This window comes from Pan paniscus, chromosome 5, assembly GCF_029289425.2.
Source record: "Pan paniscus chromosome 5, NHGRI_mPanPan1-v2.0_pri, whole genome shotgun sequence".
NCBI classification, from domain to species: Eukaryota; Metazoa; Chordata; class Mammalia; order Primates; family Hominidae; genus Pan; species Pan paniscus.
In genome coordinates this window covers 84711789-84738844 of record NC_073254.2, presented here as the reverse complement: position 1 = coordinate 84738844, position 27056 = coordinate 84711789, and the positions used below count along the sequence as shown (strand labels likewise).

The 27056-nt window shown below is 32.7% G+C and overlaps 1 protein-coding gene across 1 annotated transcript in view; it reads left to right on the top strand.

Annotated features, from left to right (window-relative positions):
* Positions 1-8835, top strand: part of LOC117978173 (protein eyes shut homolog) — a 441914-nt gene extending 433079 nt beyond the window's left edge. The window contains exons 11-12 of the mRNA XM_063605341.1: positions 3442-3641; positions 5593-8835. Coding sequence (XP_063461411.1) covers positions 3442-3641; positions 5593-5683 — 291 coding nt within the window. The 3' untranslated portion in view covers positions 5684-8835. The remainder of the gene's footprint in view (positions 1-3441; positions 3642-5592) is intronic.
* The last annotated feature ends 18221 nt before the right edge of the window (positions 8836-27056 follow it).

The window sequence follows — 27056 nt, the reverse complement described above, 5'->3', positions numbered from 1 at the left end:
CTTAATCAATCATAGAAAATTATTCTACTTTATATATAATTATATATATATTCTATACTACCATATATTGTTCTACTTTCTTCTTATTAATATTCTATTGTGTGGAAATACTATATTTATTTAATTAGTATCCTTTTTTGGATATTTAAGATATTTTAAGTCTATTGCTCTTAAAAATTCTTTCTGTGTTTTAGGTGCAGAAGTTTGAGTTCATTCTAGCTATTTCATAGCAGAAAATAATCAGCACTACTTTTAAGACACCCTCTTGCTCATTTGTTTGTGTGTGCCCTGCCATACTTGTGTGTTTATTAGAAATATTTTCCTACGTATTTGTTCTGACAAAATGTGATTATTACTTATTGGTATATGTATCTTTTGTTTAAATAAATGCCATTATGTTCTCTAGGTATTTGTTCTCTAGCTATTCCATTATTTGCCCTCCTCCATAAATCTTGAATCCCTAAGTTAGGGAAAACCTATCACGACTCATGCAAAAGTGAGCCCAAACCTAGATCAGAAGAGCAAAACAAGTGGGGGTAAGAGAAGTTGCATTTCCTTTTCCAGACTCTTTTTACTACCAACAGCAACCACATGTCACTTACAATGCTACAGATTCCGTAGTTACGTCTCATCAAAGTTCTCAGTCTTTTGGATTGCCCAATCCTGCAGCTTGCAAAGTAAAAGCCCATATAATTAATGAGATTTTGAATATACGCATTTAAAAACACTGGACTACACTAGCAGTTTTTATTCAGAACTGGACAAAGTTCACGGAATTCTGTGAAGGTTAATAGGCCTTTGCAGAGGGAATGGTAGGGACTTACTAGGTACCGTGTTCTGTTCCCACTCTTCAAATAGTAGTTCTCTCTGTATCTGTTTCCCTTTCTCCAAGATCTTAATTGAGGAAAGTATTCCACTACCCAAAACACCAATGCTAAAAAATAAAACGTGATGCCATGAGAGAAATGTTATGATAAAGATGACATTGGGTAATTTCCTTTTCTAGGCAGTTAAGAGATCACAGGACACCCTGTGGATATAAACCACATCCCTCAGGGAGAACACAACTAACTGAGTCAGTGAGATAACTGTCACATTTACTAGCCCAGTTAGTACTTTGCCCTGCCTAAGAATTTCACAATGAATATATCACTGCCCTGTTCCTTTCATGCTCCTGTACATTTCCTGGCATAATATTTTCAGTACAAGTTGAACGAATATATCACTGGGGTCAAGCTCTGTTGTCTAGATTGCCCTGGTCTGCAGGATTCCTCCCAGCTTCCATCTCTTTCTCTAAATACTCAACCTTTTATATCTTTTATTTTCTGAAATTACTTTAGTGAACTCTTTGGGAAAGCACTTTATTATATTAAATAGAATATAGCAAAGCAATATAAATGATGATGAACAAAAGGAAAGGCATCCTTTTAAATTTTTAAACCAGGAAAGATCAAGAACTTTAAATGACAATTTGATTTCCTCTAAAAAGAAATTGCCTTTGTATTTCCCATTAAGCTTTCTAATTAATTTAGTAAAAGATTCTTGAAACCCTGGAGACAGAACTTTTGGCAGTCTAAAAACTATCCCTATCTTCCCATGGGAGATACAATTCAATTAGTTTATGTAATGTTTTCTAATAAATCATTCTATACATATCTAGAAACAGAGCTAAGGGAGAAACATGTTTCCATGCCACTCCCTGTGGAATTCTGCATTTCTATTCCATAAATAAAACTGCAATACCTACAGGATAGTCTACTATGTGCCCTTGGTTTTTCTTAACAAGTTCACATTTTCAGCAAAAGTGGAACAAATATCAAAGGATTTGTTTATAAAAACATACTTAGTTCTATCACTTGTGGGGGATGGGGGTGTACAAGATCACTATCTAAGTTCCAGGCATGACTGGAATATTATACTGAAGTGCACAATTCATTTCTAATTGTGGATGACGCTAATTAATCTCTGATGATTTTTAACATCATCTAATTTTCCAGTGAATACATGATATTAATGCAATGGCTTCCATAATAGTCTTGTCGGTATGAGTTTTTGTTGTTAATACTTTTTTAAAAAGTCACTAAATATTTGTAAGCATAGGTGTCAATTAATGAACAATAATTCTAGAAAATTGTCACTTTTCAAGGTAAAACACTGAAGAAGTATTTTATGTTTGCATATGCAATTATCCTTGAGAATGGAAGAACTCAAGACCTAGAGTGCAAAATGATTCAAGTTGGTTTAGGTTCATTAAGATATTATCTTTAGGTAAAACTCTTGAAAATAAACAGTTTTACTAATGATGTCATAACTTTCCATAAATTATTTCTCAGAATTAGGGGTGCAAATCTTTTCAGTTTACATTATGAAAAATAATGTCATACCATGTTTGTGGTACTATGACATGTGTTTTCCACACTGTAAGTATATATATAAACCCTAAACTGTAAACTTAAAAGCATATGGTATGATATGGTAGAAGCTAAATATACAGAGAAACATATTTCTTGTTCAAATTAAGTGCCAAAAGATTGAAATAGAGGCTGACTGAGCCCTTGGCCTTCAGAGTGGAGAAGAAAGAAAGATAATATTTACTGATCACATATGACGTTTAAGACACAGTGCCACTATTTTATTTAACTCTCATAGCACACCATATGAGGTGGGTGATATTAACACCATTTTGTGCATCCATGTAGTTACAATAAATAAAATACCATTTGTTGAATAAGTAAGTAAAACTATGAGAAATTTTAAAATATTTTTAAGCTTAAAAAGTAACAGGTATTATCCAGATTCCTCTAACTCTACAAGACATCTGCACTTCTGCAGCTATAGGTGTCAGAAATGCTGGACATACATTTGGACAAATGCATGGGAAAAAGTAGGTAATTAAAAGATTATGATTGGATTCAAACTTCAGCTATTACAGATGTTTTAGCTATTTTACATGAATATAAATGCATTGTGAAATGTTTGTTCTAAGTATGTGATCAAACCCAGAAATCCTTTGAAATTTAATGGAAGTACTATTAATCATGACCGTAGGAGAGCAGTTGAACTGGGGCTGTTTTGGGAAAACTGAGAGGTATGGTAGACACTAAGGGCCAGTGAATTCTGTTATCTGCAGAGGAAATTTGCTTTAGCACCATTATTGGGGGCAGGGGCAGTTCTCTGACATGGTACATCTTTTTATAAAGATTAATAATGATTTTATTTCTTGGTAAATCAGCAATAAAATATTTGACAGAGTCTTTCTGGTAATAAAAGGTAAAAATCCGCTTACTGTCATAAACATATATTTCAATTAACAGAGGAAGGAAATGTCAAACAAGTTTGCACATCAGTTTTTTAGATTATGTTTAAATAAAAATATAATTATATTAAAATGATCAACCTTATAACTAATAATCAAATTTGATTCTCTATTTCTTAATCTAGGACTGCACATCAATCCCTTGTATGAATGAAGGCTTCTGTCAGAAGTCAGCACATGGATTTACTTGCATTTGCCCACGTGGATACACTGGTGCATACTGTGAAAAAAGCATTGATAATTGTGCTGAGCCTGAACTTAATTCAGTCATCTGTCTTAATGGAGGGATCTGTGTTGATGGGCCTGGACATACTTTTGACTGCAGGTCAGTATTTATTTACCCACAAGTAAGTAAATATATATTTAGGAGAGCTTGTAAACATCCCACTAGTAATGCACTCTGCAATGTAAATACTAAGTTTTGAAGTAAGATTTTATCTTATATATATATATAAGCACAACTTAGAAAATAACAGTTACAAAATGGCATTGTTTATATTTTCCAAATATCATATATTCATATCACTCCCATGTTTTGCTTTCCCAGTTAAATCATCCCTCATTTTATAATTGTTTTTTTATCTCTTCTCCTGTCTCAAAGTGGGTTTTTATTCTTTTTCTCGAATATTTTATACCAAATGAATGATTTGCTAATATTTCACATTTATAGAATAATTCCTAGCCAGAGATTCATTTCTGTTACTACTATGCTTATCTCCTGAGATCTTAATAGGTTATAAAAATTTTATTTGAGTTATAAAAGCAAATTATTCTATCACTATATTTTTGAACCACTTTTTAAAGGTATAGTTTTAAACTTTTTAGGAGATGAATTTTTTTCCTTTGTTATTTCTGATTATATAATATATCCAATGGATTTGTCATTTGAGAATTTAGTCACTATCTGTTCAACTTGTAAAATAATAACTGAACCCAGGTATTAAAAAATATACACACATACTTTACCTCCTTTCAGTCTCATTTGTGCTAGGATGATGTTAAGTTCAAATTTGTGAGCTGTATTTCTGTCATATATCTTAAATTACTGACAGGTTTATCATGTATATCTTGATATATAGTTATTTACTAGTAAAGTATACTTATCATTTCTATATTTTATTATTTCTTTTTAAGACACTAATATATTCTGCCTTCTATACAATACTGTCACTTCCATATTTTCTGTGTTCAATATCTAGGGCATGTTTTGCCTACTTATATATTTTGGTATCTACTGTATTTTTTATTTGGTGTATATCTCTAGTAAGACATACATAAAAGCTAATTTCATATAAGTTCAAGAATATTAACTTACATTTAGCATAGGCAAACAATGTTTATTTATTATTATGACATAGATATTAGTTATTACACATTGCCTAACATGCCATTTTTGTTTGATATACACATGCATCAGACATGTGTGTGTACCTGTGTGTGTGTGTGTGTGTATTTTAAATCCTTCTTTCTCATATCTTGTGTTTTGAACATACTTTCTGTTTATCGTACTTTTGTAGATTGATAAAATATAGTAAACATGTTTTTTATACAAATGGAAATTATATAAAACAAAATTATTAAAATGACTGCTACAAGGATTCTCAGGGTTATAACCTAATAATTGCCTGGACTAAGTCATTAATCATAAATTGAACGTATATTTCTGATGGATACAGTGTTAAAAATCAGGATTCAATTCATGGAAATACATTTTGTTCAATAAAAAAATTGATTATCAAAATAAGTAAACATAAACCTAAAATGTGTATTTTTACAATCTGTTAGTATTTGTTAAATCAAGCACTGTAAGAGCTCTTAGTCCATTTAGTGTTGCTATAACAGAATAACAGAGACTAGAAAAGAGGTTTATTTGGCTTATGCTTCAAGTGGCTGAAAAGCCCAAGAGCATGGCATAGGCATCTGTTTGGCTTCTGATGAGGGTTTCATGCTGCACCATAGGATGGAAGAGATGTGAATGTGGAAGCTGGAATGCAAGAAGGACCAGACAGGAGAGGCAACCTTGCTTTCTGACAACCACTGTACCCAGAACTAATCTTTTCTCGAGAAAACAAATCCAGTCTCATGAGAAAGACTTTAATCTATTTTAAAGGTCTATTCACTGTGTACAGGCACCACCTCCCAACATTGCTGCACTAAGGTTCCAACATGAGTTTTGGTATGGACACCTAAACCATAGCAAGCTCCTGTATAAATATTCCTTTTAGGGAAAAGTTATCCACAGGCTAGCTTGGCTGATTTTTTTTTTTTTTTTACAGCATGAAGCCAGTGGAATTCAGGCTGAAGATGCCTGCTTCTTTTCCTGGCGTATTTCCCAGGGATAAGCATAGGCATTCATTACTGCTATAAAGTTATTCAAACTGTATTTAAATAGGAGTCATCTATCTCCAAAATTATCATTGCTGATTCAATGTGTTTAAAAGCCCCTGAAGATCTGTCAATGGTAATGCCTTGGGAGGTGCAGTTTCTACTGGGACTCCACGCTACACTATGAGAAGTCAGAGCTGGTGCCAAGTCAACACAGTCCTTAGATAGTTTACTTACCAAAGAAAACTCATATTCTAGGATAGAAGGTAGTGCTTTTCAAGTCAAAATATGAGATTTGTTCATGGGTTAAGGGTTAATCCATAATATGTTTATGTAAAATCATAATAAAATTATTATTTGATATTTAAAGAAGAAAATTAAACTTATTGTTCTGAGTTCTATTTTGTGTTCTCTAAATTTAATCAAAAAGAATCATGTCACTCTTAAAAACCTGGTAAAATATTTTGTTGTTATTATCTTTATACTATTTTTGCTTCAAAGTTTATGCCAATCATAGTAAAAGTTAATGTCTTCATTCTTGTTGCTGGTTTGTTAATGATTTTGCTAAGGTCTGTTTGACTTTAATTGGGAAAATTACTCAACTTTATAACTTTGCACCTTAAGGGTATTTATCCTGAGGTCTTACTTGCAAGGAAAACTATTTTATTAAATATTTCAGCCTTTAATGACCTGCAGAATATTCCATAGGCTTGCTCTTATAATTATTTTAGAATTATTTTTTCCAATTGAAATTTAATGCTGAATGACATTACACAAATAAACAAAAAAGGTAAAGACTGTGCTACCCTTTAAAATTGCCTGTAATTTTTTTAATTGCCAACCTAAAATATTTTGTTGTGTTGTAAGATTCAGATATTAATTTTAACTTGGTGAAGTGTAAATTTCTTAGATCTTATCTTTGACTGAGGATGATATAGTAAGTGCTGTCAAGTTTGCTTTCATCTCCATCATTGCCAAAATTAAACCAAGGAATGGTCTTTTTTCATGAATGCTATATGTTATAAATTCAGTTGATTCATTTCTTTCACAGAAGTTAACATGACTTTTATTTAATTAAAAACCATGTAGAAAAGATTTATTCCAATGACTGACATATAGAGAACTTATCATTTAATTCCCTTCTGTTTTTATTTCTGGAGTTTTAAGTGTTTATTCAAAATATGTGGTGTCATACGTTTCTGTTATTTATTTCTTCAAGTCAGGGGAATTTTTAAAATTATTCTATTTGTCTTATGCAGATTGATACTGATTCACTCACTCTGCATTCTACTTTGGGTAGCAATATTGCTTACATATTGTATATCACACTTCTTAAAAAATTTTCTTTGATGAAATTTTTTGCTTCCTTTTTTAAAAATTTCAACATTTTCAACATTTATTATAGATTAAAGGACACATACACAGGTATGTTATAGGGGTAAATTACTTGATGCTGAGGCTTGGGATCCCCAAAATCCCATCACCCAGGCTATAAGTACAGCACCCAATAAGAGGTTCTTCAGCTCCTTTTCTCCCTTCTGCATCTAGTGATCCCCATTGTCTGTTGTTCCCACCTTTATGATCATGTGTATTCAATGTTTAGCTCCCACTTATATGGAGAACGTATGGTGTTTGGTTTTCTGTTCTTGTGTTTGGTCATTTAGGATCATGGCTTCCAGCTCCACTCATGTTTCTGCAAAGGGCATAATTTCATTATTTTTTGTGGCTGCATAGTACTCTATGGTGTGGTGTATATGTACCACATTTTCTTTTATCGATCTGCTGTTGATGGGCATGTAGGTTGATTCTATATCCTTGCTATTGTGAGTAACACTACTTAAAACTCTGTCCTTCATGTATTTCACTTTTTTCAGTTTTTATATTTTTGTTCCTTCTCACATTTTTATTTACTTCTCAAACTTTTATCCAGTTTTTCTGAAATTTTTGTATTTTAATCTTTTACTTTTCAATGTGCCTTAGTTTTTCATTATTTTCTTTCATCGTAAATGTAACGCCCACTTAAAAAGCCATATTATTATATTCTGTTTACAGAGTAGTTAGTTTATTCCAAGAGTTTGATTTTTTTCAAAGTTCATATAGCTGAACTCATCTTTTTATTGTTACAGAATTAAGTTGACTCAGTGTGTCAGTTTCTAGCATTTTGTATCCCGGCTTTATTGATCTTCGTGGTTGTTACCCAGATATAGCCGAAGACCACTTTCATATCCTAACTCTATTTGCCAGACTCTTGTTTATTGAATTATTTCTGTGTCTTTAAGACTATTTGAAATAAGGCTGAACCATTAAATGTCTGGGCAGAGGCAAGCATTAATGCACAGGAACACCCATGAAAGCCTATTTTTACTACATGTGTTGTGGTTGCCAGGGTCTAAGGGTCAAATTAGTACACAAGTATGAGTCTATTTAAATATCTTCCTCTACTATTAAATTTTGAGTATTGGACCTCTCCAGGTCAGAGTCATATCAGATTTATACTTTGTTCATTGCTGATTTTTCTCATGAAAACATTTTATTGTTTTAAATTATTTTAGAACTAAGACAATGGTACATAATTAAGATAGCTAGTATTCATTTAAAAAAATCTTGCTGATGCAGTAACTAAATTTTGAAAGATAGGTAGATTCTTTGTTTTCTGGCAAGGATAAATTTGTTATGGTAGTTAGCACAGATATCAACACAGAAGAGTTGTATTTTGATGAAGAAAGAAAAAAAATTACCAAGAAACCCAGATTAGATATAATTTTTTACCCTTTGAGTTCAGTGGTCTTGTCTAATGTTCTCAGGCACATTTAGAGACACTGAACCTGTTAGGAATTTATTTTCTATGCAATAGATTTGTAAATTTATAAGTTGATTTATATATGGACTCCTTTCAAAGCAAAATAAATCTCATGTTGTCTCAGTTAAATTATATATTTGATATATACAAATATAAAGCTAGTTATAAACCCATTAGGTTTATTGCTGTTATATAACTATAAAAATGTTTTAAAGTTCAATGAAAACTATAAGCCTAATTGAATTGTTACCATAAAATGCTAATTTAATGTGATAAACTCTGATGTTGCTACCATATGACATTGTCTACATCAGTGTCCCCTTGCTTCAGTGTGCCAGTTGAAAATATAATTCTTCCAAAGCATGTTTTATACTGTAAATCCTTAGTGTGCTATATCGTGATCATAGGTAGATTATTTAAACAGGAAGAGAAGGGAAGGGAAGGAAAGGGAAGAAGGGAAGGGAAGAAGGGAAGGGAGGAAGGGAAGGGAAAGAAAGGGAAGAAGGGAAGAAGGGAAAGGAGGAAGGAAGGAGGGAGGGAGGGAGGAGGGAAGGAGGGAGGGAGGAAGGAGGGAGGGAGGGAGGAAGGAGGGAAGGAGGGAGGAAGGAGGGAGGGAGGAAGGAAGTAAGGGAAGGACGGAGGGAGAAGGAAGGGAAGGAAGGACTTAAGCCTGTTTGGAATGTGACTCTGGATAGTAAAATGAATGAACCACTGACATATAGTCTCCTTATTACTGTGGACAAATACATAGGCAGTATGCTTTGCATACTGAAATAAAATAAAAGTTAACTATTTCAAGCAAAATAAGTTAGTATTTCTTTTAGATAAACAGTTACTTAGATGTTAGGTGTGTAGTAACATATCATTCTATAACCATACTTCAGGTGATTTATAGAGAAGTGAATGGACATTTTAAACACCTAAACTTATTTTTAGTAATGTATGTTTTAGGGAATCCAAACATTTAAGTGATTGACTTTATATTACTTAATGAAGAAATGCCAATTTAATAATATGCACATCTGAAGTAGAGAAAAGTTACATGACAAATAATAGATAAGATTCTCAAAGTCTCTGCCATTCCCAAACTATATATGTTATTTAAAATAATTGAAAATATTTTTGTTCAGAAAATATAATACCTGATGATTTCATTTCTAGCTGTAAACTCAATTGAGTTTTAGGGCTGAGGGAGATTACAGAGATTACCTTTAGTGTCCTAGTTATTATATAGGTGACAAGGCGAAGGCCTAAGGAGGTTTGTACTCTGTCAGTCATCAAAGCTGAAGTCACAATCAGTGGGAAGGTCAATACCAGAATCCAATGCATTGCTCATTTATTTTTATTACAGTATATTTTATTTGAAATATGAAATACAAAAGAAAAAAAATATATGGTAAAAAGAGAAGAAATATTTATAGTCAGATATCATGACTATTCTTGCAGTTAGACATCTATTTTGTATTTTATTTCCTGATGCAAAGTTTAAAGACATTAATGACTTTGTTCAGTGTAATAATGACTGCTTTCAGAAATCCATAAGTATTATTAACCATGTGTAACACTTTAATAGCATTTTAATGCATGTAAGTTTTATTAAACTGTAAAAGCTATGTTGAAATTACACTAAAATTCAAATTAGACTCACACAGCAGAGGACTACAGAAACAAGCAAAGACATTATACATAACTTTTTAAATCTGTAGATTACACAGAATTTAGGAAATGATTTATAAAACAAAGTACTGAGACACAAAGATGGTTTGTTTTTAATATGTGAAACCCTGTTCCAGGCATTTTTTCTTCCATAGTGCTCTCTGCCTTTGCCTTACCGAGTCCTCATCCATCCCCACAACTTTCCCACCGTCCAGCTCCAAATTTCCCTTTAATCTTATATGACTTTTTTTCCCCAGACTTGATTCTCCTTGGTCATTATCTCCATATTTTTGAAGTGTTTCATATTCTTGCCCTTACTATTTACTTAAACTTTATTACTCTTTCTACCTTGAACTGAGCATAATTAATTCACACTAATTATTTGTTAAAAGATTAGTAAGCTTTAATGTTTGATTCCTGACATTTTCAAGTTTCTTTTTAAAAAGATTGCAGGAAAATTAGTAAAAGTGAATTATTTTAAATTATATATTCTTAGGGACCACAATATCCTATAATATTGTTAAATAAAATATTTGAGATAAGTAATCCATACTGGTATCATATTGAGGAAGGACAGAAGCTATTTTCTTATATGCTTAGATAAAAAACTCCAAAATAAAGACTAAGAGAAGTTAGGTAACTTATGATGGTTACAAGGTAGTGATATTTATTGTACAATAACCATTTTCAACTATCATTAATCAACTTAGCTTTAAGTTAATTAGTTTTACAGCTTGGAAAATGATGTTGGTATTTTAACAGCTGTAGTTTAGGTGACATTTTATTAAATAGAGATTATATTTTCAAAAATAAAAGATGGAACATGTAATACTCTAAATTTATGACTATTACTTCACAACATGGAGAGATTCAAATTTAAAACATCAACCTATTTTGATTTTTTAATGTAAAGTATTCTTATTAGTAACTATGTCATAATTTTAAAATTATATTTTATCCATCAAATTAGTAGGCCTTTTCCTATATTCACATGTAAGATTTTTTTTTACAATTTCATCTCATAATAATGAAATCTTTTTCTGATGACCTCCTAAACTATCACAACCCTTATAATTGCTTACTAAATATTTTTCTTTGTTCATGTTTTAAATAAAATTACTAGAATTTCAAATTTCCTTGGGATTTTTAAAAATTATGTATTTTTGTACTTTAGTTCTCCAAATCAGAATTTTTGAAATACTTACAGATATTTCAAATATTATTAACAAATTGAATCAATCTAAAATATAATTTTACTAAATAAATATTATTAAATAATAAATTAGAATTCATTAAAATTTTCATAGTTCCAGCTTTTGCATAACTTTTGGAACTGATTTTGAATATAATACCTTACACACCTTTTCCTGTTTAGTCCTGTTATGATTTCTACTTTTCTTTGTCATTCCATAGATAAATAAATAAAAATATATTTTGAGTAGTGAGAATTTATTATAGTTTGCCTTTCAAAATACCTAGCAATAATTTATGATCAAATTATTTTTGAAAGGTAAATCTAGATTATTTTCTAGATAAAATCAATGTCAGCTATACTAAATGTGATGGTAAACCACAGTTAGTGATCACATGTTCAATCGAAAATTTAAATGAGTAACAGAAAAAGCCTATGCATTCAATATAATAGATTTCATTCTATCAAACACAAATAGTGTTTGCTCAACAGCATCAAGTTCAATTTTAAAAATACATCTGTTTATTCCATTTGGGGATTCAATTAAGGTTACTTCATTGCCATATGTAGAAAATAAAATGAGACTACTCATTTAATTCACCAAGTGAATTTACATTAAAGAGTATTTGATTTACACATAAAACTTACACTGAAAATTGGCAATTGCTGTATTTTTAGGCAACTAATTGATTTCAAAATAAGATTAAAATTTTAAAAAGTTAATTTCATGGTTCATCTAATTATTATATAACTTAATTCAGCAAATATTTTTTGGAAAACTACTATGTACAAAAAAAATTGCAGTTGGAATTTGAAAATTGAGAAATCATAGCTGTACCTATATTTCCTTCAGAAGTTCTTATAAATAGATTTTAGCAGAAGAAAATATGTATGTGATACCTTTTAATAGGATGATTGTGTCCATTCAAAATTACAAATTAGTTTTAGTCTCCAATCACAAATATGTGAATTTTTTATGTATATTAAAATATATTTGTGACTATTTCAGAGAAAATATAAATACAGAGATATATTCAAATTCCTTTCCTTTGATGAAGCAGAAATAATTTTCTATGGTTTAAAACATCTTTATCAAACATAGGTTGCTTTAGTATGTCATCAGATCCAAAAGCCAAAGAGGAGCATATACGATCCATAGGCTCAAACATGACTAGTTAATTACAATTCTGTATTTCTTGAAACCAAAAGGAAAAATGAAGGAAAAAAAAGTAGACAATTTAACCATATTAAAGAGAGTTGTGGCACTAATAATTATGGATTTATGATAGTTTGTTTGGCATAATTACCAGATGGTTAATGAGGTTGGTGGTTTTCTGTGGCAAGATAAATAGTAAAAAATGGTTCACCATTTAAATTTTGGTAAGAATAAAAGTGAATTGTTATATGTCACACTTCTTTTAATTTACTAAACAGAGTGTGAAAAGAAGTAAATATTGATGTCCAGTTCTACTATCTTTACTATTAATTCCTATCAAAGTTAATCTTTAATAATACTAAACAAGTTATACCAAGTATACTGAATTTTCTAGAGAAAGAGTTCAAACTATTTTAACTGATAAATATCAAATGGCTATCTCAATGCAAAATTTGATGCCTTTAATAAATAACAATTTTATTGTAATAAATTACATACCTCCAGATAATTTTGATTGTAGGTGTGGCCCATCTGGACCAGCCACTGCAAAGACACTGGCTGCAGTAGGTGAGGCACAGCCAGGGTTACACTCCAAGGAGCAGGCAGGAACCACGCCCCCTTCCAAGTTGGTTGGGTGAGAGCCCTACCCTCCCGGGCGCAGCTGCAGCCACCCAGCCATGGCTGTGAACCCAGGCATCCCTGTGCTCTGGGGGCCCTGGAGAGCCTACCCCATGGCCCCACAGTCTTGGAAGTGCCTGCTCTTGCTGCCTGGACTCTTCCCCACTCCTGGCACCTGCTCCAATTTTGGAGCAAGGTTGAGGCCAAGCCCAGGCACTGTCAGGACCAGCCAGGTGTGCCCATGCTTGGGGTGATGCTGACATGCCAGCCCTCTGCCACCCTGGCCCCCTCCAGATTTTGGGCACTGACAAACAGAAGAGGGAGGCCAAGGGGATGCTGAGGGTAGCTCCCTATGGACCTGCAGACGCCCCTCCACAAGAACAGCCTGAGTGCCTTGGACAACATGATTGATGATGGTGGGAGGCAGACAGGCTCCTGGGCAGAAAGGGGTGAGTCCCCATTGATGCCCCACCTTCAAGCCAGGGAAGGCGTGAAGCATGGGGCCAGGCTGTCAGTTCTAGGTGGAGTCTACTTTGGGATTTAGAACTCATGGTGCTTTTTCCAGACCCAACCATGGCCAATCAGCACACACTTCCTCCCTTCTAAAGCCCATAAACCAACCTCCCCCACACACACACCTTCAGTCCCCCTACTCAGCCAGACTCAGAGAGACATCTGGACGACCAGCTGTGGAAAGGAGCTACCCAATTTGAGTCTCCTTGAGTTGTAGGGTCAACCTGCCTATGAAAAGGAGCTACCCACTCCAGATTTGCTCTCTGCAGAGAGCTGAAAAGGAGCTACCCACTCTGGGTCTCCTGGGATAACCTGCCTACAGAAAGCAACTACCCACTTCGGGCCTCCTAAGAGCTGTTCTATTGATCAATGAAGCTCCTCTCCAAGCTTCTGAGGACCACATGGCATCTCCAAGCTTCTGGGAACCACTGCATTCCCCTCGTCCAGATGTGGGTGCCTGCATTGGGAGCTACGTGCAGTACCTCTGGTCCAGCTGTAGCCTTGCATGGAGCCAGCACCTGTGCCAGCACCTGGAGCTGCCCGCCTCACCACAGCAGCTGGTGTCTTCACAGCAGCCACTCCAGAGGGCTTGTGGCTGCCATCAGTTTAGCCAAATAATTGTGGCAAATCAGTCTAGTCTCAGCAGATGTTCACTAAGAGATAGATGATAAATGATAGATGATTAGACACATAGATAGATGATATAGATAAAATCTCTTTACATGAAGCAAATTGGCAAATAACTGATTTTAACCAGGGAACTCACTGGTAACCTTCATCTTGAGATTGTTTGTTATTAATTAATAGAGAATAAACAGAGAAGGGATGATGTTAAAAATAACTTATCTGCATATTTTAATTTTGCACTAACACTTTAGGTAAATTAGTAGTGTGAAAAGATGAAATATGAATGAAGAAGTATCAATTTAAAAGAATTTTGTAAATTAGGATAATATAAAATTAAGTTTATTTTGTTTTTATTTTGGTGGCAGTTTGTTAGACATCTTACAGTATTTATTTATAGGTCTGCTTCATTTGATAAGAGACGGTTAACAGGAAAGAACAAAGGTACTGGAACATAAAGAATTACACACTCAAAACCTTGTTTAGTTACTGTTTATGAAACTCAGAAATTTGTTATAACTCGGCCGGACGCGGTGGCTCACTCCTGTAATCCCAGCACTTTAGGGAAGCCGAGGCGGATGGATCATGAGGTCAGGAGTTAGAGACCATCCTGGCTAACACAGAGGTGTTAGCCACAGAGGTGAAATCTCATCTCTACTAAAAATAAAAAAAAAAATTAGCTGGGCATGGTGGTGGGCGCCTGTAGTCCCAGCTACTCAGGAGGCTGAGGCAGGAGAATGGCGTGAACCTGGGAGGAGGAGCTTGCAGTGAGCCAAGATCGCGCTACTGCACTCCAGGCCGGGCGACAGAGTGAGACTCCGTCTCAAAAAAAAAAAAAAAAAGAAAGAAAGAAAGAAAGAAAGAAAGAAAGAAAGAAAGAAATTTGTTTTAACTCTCATAACAAATTAGTATCCTCATTTATTAAATAGCATGGTCTACAGCCAACCTAATCAGAGTGTGGCAGGGGACTTCATGAGATAGGCAAAGATACATTGGCAAAGATAAACTTGTTTGGAGAATCTCTCCTCAGCGACTAGTTAAGACGGGTATGGTACATTTCTTTCTACCATGTCCACTTCCTTCTTTCTCCTCATGAAGCCTGGCTTGCCAATTTATGTCATAGGTGATTATGAAATAATTAGAATAAAATTATCGTATGATTTTGTCTTTTCTTTGTACTTTTTTCTCTCTTTGATATAATTCTGACACACCTATTAGCCTTTTCATTTTAAATAAAAGAATTTTAATAAAATACATTAAAAAGGATTTAAAAACACATAATGGCTAAATAGCTATAGAATGTTCAATTAATCAACAAAGGTAGAAATTGACAGAGTCAGTTATCATCAACCCAGAGTATATAACAATTTCAGCAGCTTTTTCTTCTTTTAAAAAGTGGATCCAAAAAATGTTAAATTATATGTAAGTAAGTAACTTTGGATGTGAAACATTCCACACCTTTTACAATCTGTATAGTATATTATTTGAATGAATTGATAAAAATACATTTTTTCTGTGTATATAGTTTAGCAATTCTTAGAATGATATGGTTTTTAATCTGTATTTGAGTTATCAGTGGTGAGAAAAATATAAACACTTATGTTTTCTTCAAAAGTGTATCTTCGTTAAATTAATTTTAGTGCTTAATGCTTGTCCTATACCAAAAAATTACATTTGCCTTCTGCAAATTTACATGTGCTATTTTTCAGTCTTTTAAACTTATGACTGGCCCTAAAATGATGCTTTTTTTTTAAACATTCAGATGTTTTCTGGAAGTGATGCCCTTTTGAAAGTAAGGATGTATTTCCCAGAACTATAAAGTTATAAAAATTGAAGTAGAATTAGTTAAAAGAAACAATGAGATAAACTTCTCATTATTTAGAAAGACAGTTCATTCAGATGAGAGGGGTGTAAAAAATAGTAATTTTGAACACTGATAAATACTTTATTGTGCTTAATGTGTGCTTCTATTACAGCAGATTAATCTGACATGTTCAATTGTAGAAAAAATGTTCGAAATTCAGGTCCTTTTGTTCATTATTTTAAAAAATGTAACCCATGCTTGCAGCTACATTTTCAAATTTTAGCTACACTTCATAAGTCATATTCACATTGAAAACAAAAAAACTTTCTATCAATATGATTATTTTTATTTTTTAAGTAAAAAAGTAAAGAAGCTATTGTCAGTGTATGGAATTATATGGTATTTTACTTTTCTGCTATTAATGTTTTAATTTATAGGAAAGCCTGCTTATGCAACTGTGATAATGCAAAAACAAGACAGGAATCTAAAGAGTTAAATAAGCAGCAAGACTAAACTTTAAAAAAAAAGAAAGCTTCCTCTGGAAAAAAAAATAGATTAAACTCTCTGGTTATACTTTCCTTATGTAGGTGTGGAGATATTTGAATATGTGAAAAAAACTGCATATGTTTTCTTTTGGCTCTTATAACATTTTTGGTTTGCCTCAATGGTTTAAAAGAGATTTTCAGAAAGTTCTAACTCTTCCACAATAAAAGCCAGTGTCAGAATTTGATCTCTGCCTACCTGATTGAAGAGAATTAAACTTTAATGCCACATTCTGTAGTCTAGGTTGATAGTACTTTTTCATCAAAGACATTGGGCAGTAAGGAAATAAAAATAATTGCTCATGATGCTTATTGTCAGTGGAATTACTGTATCTCCACAGGTCAGGGCATCTGTACATTTGCAGCATACTTTAGTTCTTTAGCAATACCTTTTGTAGACCAATTTATACAGCTGAAAACTCTTCTTGCCTTCCGATTTTAAAAGCATGATTTTGATTTCTCTTTATCCATAAAAGTTTTCTAAGCTTCTCCCAAAATTTATCAGTTCAGCAGAACTATAAACCTGATAGTGATATTTTGGAAGATAAAAAGGATTATATTGTGAGTTTTTTAACTTGAAAGATCAATGTATTTGTATATTTGCGCGTGGGCATGTATATTATAGAGAGACAAAGAAAGACAGTCAGAGAATATTATTAGTATTTTCCATTTCTGTAGAAATAGACATTCACTTTGCTTACTCTAAAGAAACTGCAGATTAAACTGTCCAATTCTACTTTATTTATGTATGTATTCAGGTACTTAAATACGTGAAAAATTTTAAAACTATAAATGTTTTCTTTTGGCTCCTGTAACATTTTTTATTTGAGATAGAGAGATACAGACATAGGTATAAATGTGTTAATTATATATGTACTTATATATATTATAGATAGATATATATCATATATTCAGAATAGCACAGGTATAGATTGCATCATATATGGCCTACTCACTCTACATAGATCAAGTTTTTAAATTAACTATTTACTTAATGAATATTTGTTAGATGCTTTCAACCTAACATATGCTAAAGGCATATGAATAAATTAGATAAATGTCTTAAATGAATAAGCTTACAATATTTTAGTGAAACTTGTAAACAAATGGAATAGAGTATATAAGAACAACACACTACAAGTACATAAAGTTTCAGTGAAAAAATAAAGATTAAACTTACTATATTTTGAGAGATTGTGTAAGGCTTCAACAGGAGGTATGCTTTGACCTCAATCTCAAAGGATGAGCTTATCACATTGGTATATTTGGTATCAAAGCATAAGAAAAAAATGGAAGTAAAGAAAGATGAGATTTGATGGATTACAAGGAACCATCATTTAAATTAAAAAAAAGTAGTAGAGGTAAAACAAAATAGTATTTGTGGGGTGGGATGGAGACTTGTAAAAAATGCTTACTGAACTGATGAAACTGATTCTATAAACAATGAGAGAGGGTCCTTTCGAAGTGTGCAACTTTCCAAGTTTGTAAGTAAGGGAGTTAAATGGTCAAATTTGTATTTTAGAAAAATAATTTTTTGGAGAGGTTTATCTGGTCAAAGAGACAAAGTGCCAAGTACTGCAATGATCAAGGTGAGGGGAATGTGAGTCCAGCTAAAGCAGTATAATGGGAGAAGACAGGGTAGGATCCAGAGAATTTGGAAGGTAAAAATAAAATATCCTGCTATTGATTAAATGTGGGAGTAGAATGAAAAGTCTATTATGAGTACTTTATTTAGGCTGGGGTAATTATGTGGGTCCAAATGCAAAAATATCCTGAGCATTTATGCAATAATCATCATCTCCAGTTCAAGTGGGAAGAGAGTTATGGAAGGAAGGAGACTAAGGATCTCCTCCACTTGGACTGGAGACAATGAGTTCAACTCACCAGGAGTTATTAATGCAATGTTTTTTAAGCTAATGATGCAAAACAAAACAAAACAAAAACAGAAACAAAGAAACAGGCAGAATGAATCTTCAAACCAGGTCTGTAGACCTAGGAACATAGTCAATTTTAGAATTAATATGCACAGAACTACATGGATAACATGGCATCCGTCACATGTGCTTGCTTTCTTTTTATCTTTATTTAGATTAATCTAATCACATTTCAAGAATTAAAAGCTTAAAGTAACTTAAAACATATGGGAAGGACTCTGTAGATCCATAAATAGCTTATTTTTAAACATATTTTTTGGTATCTCCTAAGCTTCTTATATCTGTATGGATGAAAATTATTCACCAAGCCATTAATTATGTTTTAACATCTTTATGAAAAAGAAGATAAGGAACCTTGAAAATCTTGAGGGAGATATGAGTATGTAATTTTAGAATTTGTAAAATTAATAGTGTAATTGATGAATTAAAGACTTTTGTATCATTCCAAGTTAAACACTATGCAGGCATATGTAGGTGTGACAAAATTTCTCTCTGATTCCTTTAGAAAAAAAGTGATCTGCTTCTGAATTTGTTACTTAATATTTATTTGTTACTTTATATCAATATGATTATAAAGAATATAATGAAGAAAATAATGGTTTTAATATATGTATATATACCTAGGTTTATCCATAAAATTTATATAATATATGAGATATTAAATAGCATTTGAAAATCTAATAATTGGAGCAAGCCGGTGTTTCACGGGTATTGAGGAAGCTCTGAATGCCATCTGGCTTGTTGGCAACATAAATAGACAATTTGCATTTGTGGATTTAGAGATCTCACGAGTATATTGCTTATTTAAGATTTACATGGAGGATTAGGAGATTCAAGCACTTTTACCCAGGCACTGTAGTTTTAACCTATTTTAAATGTCTTACTAAAAGTATTTATGGGAAATAAAAACATATTTTTACATTGTGCACATGTACCCTAAAACTTAAAGTATAATTTAAAAAACCATATTTTTATAGTAATCTTTATTTTATAAGTATAATCCTAAACTCAGAAAAAATGGAGATAAGCTTTATTTGGCAATTGGTCAATCAGGTGAGATATAATATATGAGGTGTTAAATATACCCTTTTAATCATTTATTTTAAAACACAATAATAATATGCTTTGGGAAGACATCAATACTGGGAAAACTAAGGATTTCTCTGAAAATTCACCCATTTAATTTCAAACGTATAGGTCCATGGAAATGTATTTAGATAACAAACTGTTCAGGCATAAAGTGTCTGTTAACAATAATCTCACATCTCCGAACTGGGAACCTTCCCTGAAGGTCAATTTTTTTTTTCTTTGTCAATCCCTGCTGTGCCTTAAATGTTTAATTCTTCTGCCTTACCTCTTAAAGAGTACGGGTATTCTTGCTATCATACTTATTTTTCTCTTTCCTCACATCTGATCCCATTACTTCTTTTCTTGGCCAATTGTTTGCTGCCAAACTCTGCATAGCATATGTCACAACATTTGGTATTTTGAAGGTAGAACTGGCTGATATTGATTAACCCGATTAGAATTTGCTAGGCAGGAGCTGAACTTCATCAGATTTTTCTCCTTGTTTGAAATTCCACAGTATACTGGAGAAATGGATGTGTTTGTGACTACCATGGGAAGCACTCACAATGAAAATATAACTGATGTGAGTTTCCCTTCACCACCCGCCGGAGAAAAATATTCTACATTGCTTAATTTCTCTAAATTATCCCTAAGCCCCAAATTACAAGAATGGTGTAAAATTGAACTTCAGTAATATGTTTTGGTATCTCTCACACATCTTTGTGTCACACAAAAATACCTGAGGCTTAAATGGTGTCTAGGATATGCAGAAGAACAACTCTTCATTTTAATAGAAATGTTCATATTCAACTCCACATCATTAATTTGAGGAAAGTCAGTTCTGCTCTTTCTGGCTCAACGTACAGTACTTGACCAAATATGGAAGTTTGGATACCTCAGAATATAGCATCTGTGTGTATCGGTCTGATATTTCTCCCTGTGGTTCTGCTATTTCTCCAGAAAAATGGGCAGAATTAGAAGCAGGTGTCCATTATTTTCAGAGCCTTAAACTCAACTATATATCAAATAACTTGGGATTCATGCTAAAAATTTTTAAGTGGTTGATTGCCCTACTAAATCTCTAACTCCTGTCTCCTACTCCTGTGGGACTGTCTTATATCCTCTCCCCTTAATGGGTTTTTAGAACACACTGCTGGTCTTTTCTTCCTGGAAGTAGTAGTAGAAAAGCAATTGGTCAGCTGCTTCTCTCCTTGCTATTTATTCTACAACCCCTTTCATCAGTAAACCTGTAAGTCTCTTAAAGAATAGCCCATCCCAGTAGCTACATATAAATTTGGGGCACTAAAGGATTCCAGAGATAGTTTGCTTCCATGTAAAAAGCATAATCTTCTATTGTGGGGCAAGCATGAATAAATAATTATGCAAGTTGGATATAGGTTGGATTTTCAGAAGCATTGTCTTCTTTCAGTACTGCCTCAATAACATCCAGATGTACGCTTTTTTATTTTGTTTCATGCGTAAGCAGTTTTTAATCAACTTAGTTTCAGCATACGTTAGTGCTGTACTCCAAATCAGTAGTTACTTCTCAGTGTAGACTCATCCACGTACCCAAGTCCTGCAACTAGGTCAACACTCTTGTCTCAAAAGCATCTCGCTCCATTTCTGTAGATTGCTATCATTCTACAATGCATAAACCCTCAGTACACATCTGGATGAGGTCCTCACATATAGCAGATCTGAGCATGTATATGTTTGAAAAAAGTACCGCTCTGTTTATTTTTCTCCAAATCAAATTGAATCTAATCTAAAATTCTGTCACAGCTCATTAGGGGATACTAAATTCCAGCCATTGAGTTTACCTGCCCACTGAAGTTCATTAAAAGTGTCAAAAATTGTATTAAATCAAGAACAATTAGGAAACAATATTCTGGTCATTCCAGGTATTTCACCTATGTTTACACGGTCCCTTGAGAGTGAAATGCCATAAAGTTTGATGCCAATCTTGGATGCAGAGATTAATCATGAAGAAGTTCAAGACTTTGGTCCTCAGAATTCAATTCCATGAAGTACCCAATAGCAGTCCTCAAAATTTGATACTGCATAAAAATGTGGCATGATATGTAGAAACATAAAATAATCCTACTAAAAACAATTATAGATATCTTGTCCAACCAAGAATGGTGTTCCTTCTCTCATACTTGGGATATCTACTTCCTCTCTATTTTCAACCACCCACTTCATCTTGCTTTTCTTCAATGATATTTGCTTGCTTTATCTACTTCTAGGAAACACAAATATCATGTATAATTTCAAAATAAAAGGCAATGTCTACTTCTTTTTTTTTTTTTTTTTTTTGGAGACGGATTTTTGCTCTTGTTACCCATGCTGGAGTGCAATGATGTGATCTCAGCTCACTGCAACCTCCACCTCCCTGGTTCTAGCAATTCTTCTGCCTCAGGCTTATGAGTAGCTAGGATTAAAAACATCTGCCACCATGCCCAGCTAATTTTTTGAATTTTTGGTAGAGGCAGGGTTTCACCATGTTGGACAGGCTAGTCTCGAGCTCCTGACCTCAGGTAATCCACCTGCCTCGGCCTGCCAAAGTGCTGGGATTACAGCCGTGAGCCACTGCACCTGGCTGGCAATGTCTATTTCTATCCCTGTAGTTTAAATGTCCAAGATACAGAAAAGAATAAATGTTTAGCATTGGGCAGTATGCCTGTGTGTGGGTGGTTGGTGGGGTATAATAGAAGACTGTATCTCAATTATGTATCCTGTGATTATTTTTCAGAAAATCATAGTAATGGGAATTGATTATTTGAATTGTCCCATTTCAAGGAATAAAAACAATGGCCACATATGGCAGGATTTTCTCCTTTTTAAAAGCTGAATATGTATGTATATGCCACATTTTTAAATTCATTTGTTGATGAACACTGTATTAGTCCATTCTCATACTACTATGAAGACATACCAGAGACTGGGGAATTTATAAAGACAAGAAGTTTAATTGGCTCTGGTCAGGCTTCTGCTTCTGGGGAGGCCACAGGAAACTTACCATCATGGCAGAAGGCAAAGGAGAAGTAGGCACATCTTCACATGGTGGGCAGAAGAGAGAGTGAGAGAAGGGGGAGGTGCTCCACACTTTCAAACAACCAGATCTTGTGAAAACTCTATCATGACAGCAAGAGAGAAGTCTGCCCCCATGATTCAGTCACCTCCCACCAAGCCCCTCCACCAACGTTGGGAATTACAATTCAATATGAGATTTTAGTGAGGACATAGAGCCAAACCATATCAGACATTTAAATTGTTTCCACAGCTTGGCTATTATGAATAATGCTGCAATGGACACGAAGGTAAAAAATTCTGAGACCCTAATTTCAATTCCTTTGTATAAATAGCCTGAAGTGGGATAGCTGCCATATGTTACAAGATGGATGAACTTTTGAGGACATTATGCTAAGTGAAATAAGCACATCACAGAACAACAAATATTTTATGATTTCACTTATATTAGGTATCCAAAACAGTCAAACTTGTAGAAACAGAGAGTAGAATGGTTGATTAACCAGGGCCTGGGGCAAGGAAAAAATGGGGAGCTGCTGTTCAATGGGAATAAAGTTTTTGTTATGCAAAATAAATAAGTTCTAGAGATCCTGAAACATTGTGCTTAGGGTTAAAAATATTGTGTTGTGTGCTTTAAAATGCTGGGCTGTATGCTTAAAAATTTGCTAAGAGAGTATATCTCATGTTAAATATTCTTACCACAAAACAAACAAAAAAAAGATGGAAAAATAATTGTTCATAAAGACATTTGTAAAACATTTTCTTAAAATTTCAACTTATGTAATAAAACAGATGAAGAAGAGGAAATTTAGTATAGTCCTTGGACATCAACTATGAACAATGATATTCACTGGAATATTTATTCCTGAAACTCAAGCCATTGAATTTGAAACCGTAAATAAAAAAAACGTAGCTACAACATTTAATGTATTTTGATCAGGTCTAGCATGTGATCTAGTTACATCTGCAATAGCAAATTTACAACCATGTATTAAAGCCACATTTAGGTAAAATTATCCGATATGCATTTGAGCATTTTTTTCATCTACTAATGGAACTCAATGTTTTTACATTCCCTACTATTACTTAAGATCCTCAACATTAGGGCATTCCTAAAGACTGCACAGTATTCTTCCTCCCAGGTCATACTTAATTTTTTAAATTTTGTGAGACTTTAGCTATCAAATTCTTACATTTTTGATTTTCAACTATTTTATAGCATATAATTTACCCAAAACGTGTAGTAGAATATAGCTAACACTAGCTACAATTAGAATTAATTCATTTACACCAATAAATACAAAGCTTAAGCCATTTATATAGTTATTGAAAATATCCAGTAAAGAATCATTTCTTTTTGGACTCTTCATATTCCATCCGTTCTCATAACTAGTACTAGGAGGTGGCTTTATTTCTAAAGTCATACAGTGACAAGTAACAATGCAAATGTAGGAAGAGATTCTGACTCATTAATTAGCTAAATGACTTTCATACATCAGTTTTGAAATATGCATAAAAATTATGTTTCCATATAATTATGAATTTCTATATATGTTGGATATTTGGAAATATTCTTCTAAAAAATCAGCCATAACAATTAAAGTCATAATTACTAAAGGTCTTCCCTTAATGTTACATCTAACACACACACACACACACACACGTCAAGATTGTATGAAATTAAAACAATTATGACTTTGACATTGTCAGAGACAGAAACAGGGAGACAGAAAGGAATCCTCCTTTGGAAACCCTTTCTTAGCCTAACATTATACAATATAATAGCTGACTATGCCAAATAAATAAACAACTTTTGGACATGGGTAAATGCTGCTTTTGCTGCATTGAAAACAGATTTATATTCCTAAAATATTTGAATTTCCCTGTGCTTTGGAGTTTTAGGTATTAATCATATCTTTGTTATATTTTCTCAATTTTTCAATGGCAATTGATCTCATATTAGAACTCCAAATTAATGTTAATCTTAAAAATTAACTCTTCACAGCTTGGTACTGCTTAACTTTAGGTAGAAACTAACTGTCACAACACGTATAATTTTGGTACTATTTTTTAAATGCAAGCCTATGATCATAAACTTGATGTCTAAAAATTCTCCACAGTAACAATCTAAATTTTATAGTTTAATATTTATAAATGTCTAAAAACGTATTTCCTGATTATTTGGATTGTAAATATATGATCTAATGCTGATCCAGAACATTACGAGTTACAGACACATTCTTCTTACCATCATATTGCTGCCTAGTGGTGTTACTTTCATCATTAGAAGTTAATAGGAAATAATTTGGGCAAGGTTAATATGTATATCTAAAAGTGGAGCCAAGTTATATCCACCTGACATCATACCATAATGGATGAATAAAGGCTTCACAGTAATTTGAATACCCAAAAGTGTGAGAAAATTGAGTCATTATAAGGAAAAAAATGCAGTACAAACAAGATGAGCTCAACAGAACCTGCACTAGGATGATGAATATCATAGTAATATTGTGAGTGATGGTTTTTCATTCAGAAAACAATGCTATGGACCACATAATAATACTATTATTTTAAACTTCATTAGTTTTGTAGTTCTATGAAAAGTATATTAAAATCTTGTTCCAGTCATATGGTTCTATAAAAACTCTAAATATATACGATTAATGCCATGTTTTATGTATATTCTAATTTAAATGACATTCTGGAAATAATGCAATATTGTGAGACATAGCATAATTTTTCCTTTAATATGTGTCTCAAGCTTAGGAAACATTGAATCAGGTATTTAAATCAATTAGTATTTATTAGTTTACACTTTTTACACAGGTTAAAACATTTTTAAATGCAAAACAATACAAAAATGGTTGTAGTTGCTGCCAACAATTAATTCATCACTGATTCAATGTTGTATGCTGCCTTTTTCTAAGTTTTCTCTTTGGTTACACATTCCTGTCCAAATAGCTATTAAAATGTAGAGATAATTTTAAATACTCATGAAAATGTTGCTTTTATAGCAGATTTCTATTCTGTCATAAAGTTGCCTTTTAGATATTTTGAGTTTACTTTTCCCAATTAAGGAGAAGTTAAACAGCTTTATGGTACATTGTGCTTGATGCCCTTTCTGTGTGAATAATATAGTGCGGAAATGGCAAATTTTAGGTCTTAATGAACAAACACCTAATGTATGTGTATGTGTGTGTGTGTGCATGCATTAATTTTAACAACATTTATTTACCAAATTAAAAGTCATTAGAATGTATGTATTTTTTTCGTCTTGCTGAGTGAAATTTGCAAACTTTTACAAAACTTGTAGAAGTTCAATACTTGTTTGGATCTGAGGCTAAAATGGATTGGATATATTATATGTATTTTATGCACATTATGCAAAACAATGAGCTATGATGAAAGGAGAATGAGAAAAGCTGTAATCCATGCAAACCCACTTTAGGCTTTTATCTATGAGAAGGAAGAAAGAAACGGCCTAAGGAGATTAAGTAAAAACTGATGTTTTCAGCATGTGAAAAACTGCATGTAAAACATTGTTCATAATTTTGCAAATGAACTCTAAAGTATAATTTGAAAGATGTTTTTAAATTATGTAGAGAGGAAATCTTTTCCTGCATTTTCATTCTTCTTTTATTAAGAAAAATGCAAAATAAATAAAAAGAATAAGAAAAAATAATGCTTCTGGATAATGTGCCACCTTGTTCTTACTTTGCCTTTCAAATACATACCAGAAATCGTATGTTTGAAATAACACTTTTGTAAGTTAAGCCTTACATAGAAGTAAGAAACAGATGAGAATAAAATGTGATCATGTTCTTATTTCCTTTGTCTACATTTGGCCTTAATGAAACCAAAGTGGGATGATTTTACTCTTATTTAAAATCTACAGTGAAAGTTCTATTGCAATTTGTCTTTGTTTTAGTGCCATAAAACTGTTATTGGAAAAATCCCACTGAAATTTATTTCTTTTCAGTCACTTATTTGAAATAAAAATAGTCATAAAAAGTTAATTATTTTTTCTGTATCTTATCGGGTGATTGCTAATTGTTAGATGTATATATTTTTTTCTTGTCTTATGATTGAACTAACTGAATTCATAATTCATCTTTGATTTGGTCATCATTTAAATGCTATAAATAATTATTATACTTTATTTGTTTTTCAACTTTTAGGTTCAGGGGGTGTATGTGCAGGTTTATGACATGGGTAAATTTCATGCCGCTGATGTTTGGTATTCATAGATCCAGTCTACTCTTTAATTTGAAAAGATATTTAAAGACCTTATTCTCTTCTTTCTGTCACATTTTTGCGGTCTTTTTGGTGACTATAAACATACAGCCTATTCTTTTCCTTTCACTTGTTTTTACTTACAAAAGCAAAGCAAAAAAGATTCCTGTTAGTTTCTTCCAGCAAATAAACTTTTTCTTAAAAAACAAATCTAGTGAGAAAATCAATATGATGATAACTGATTT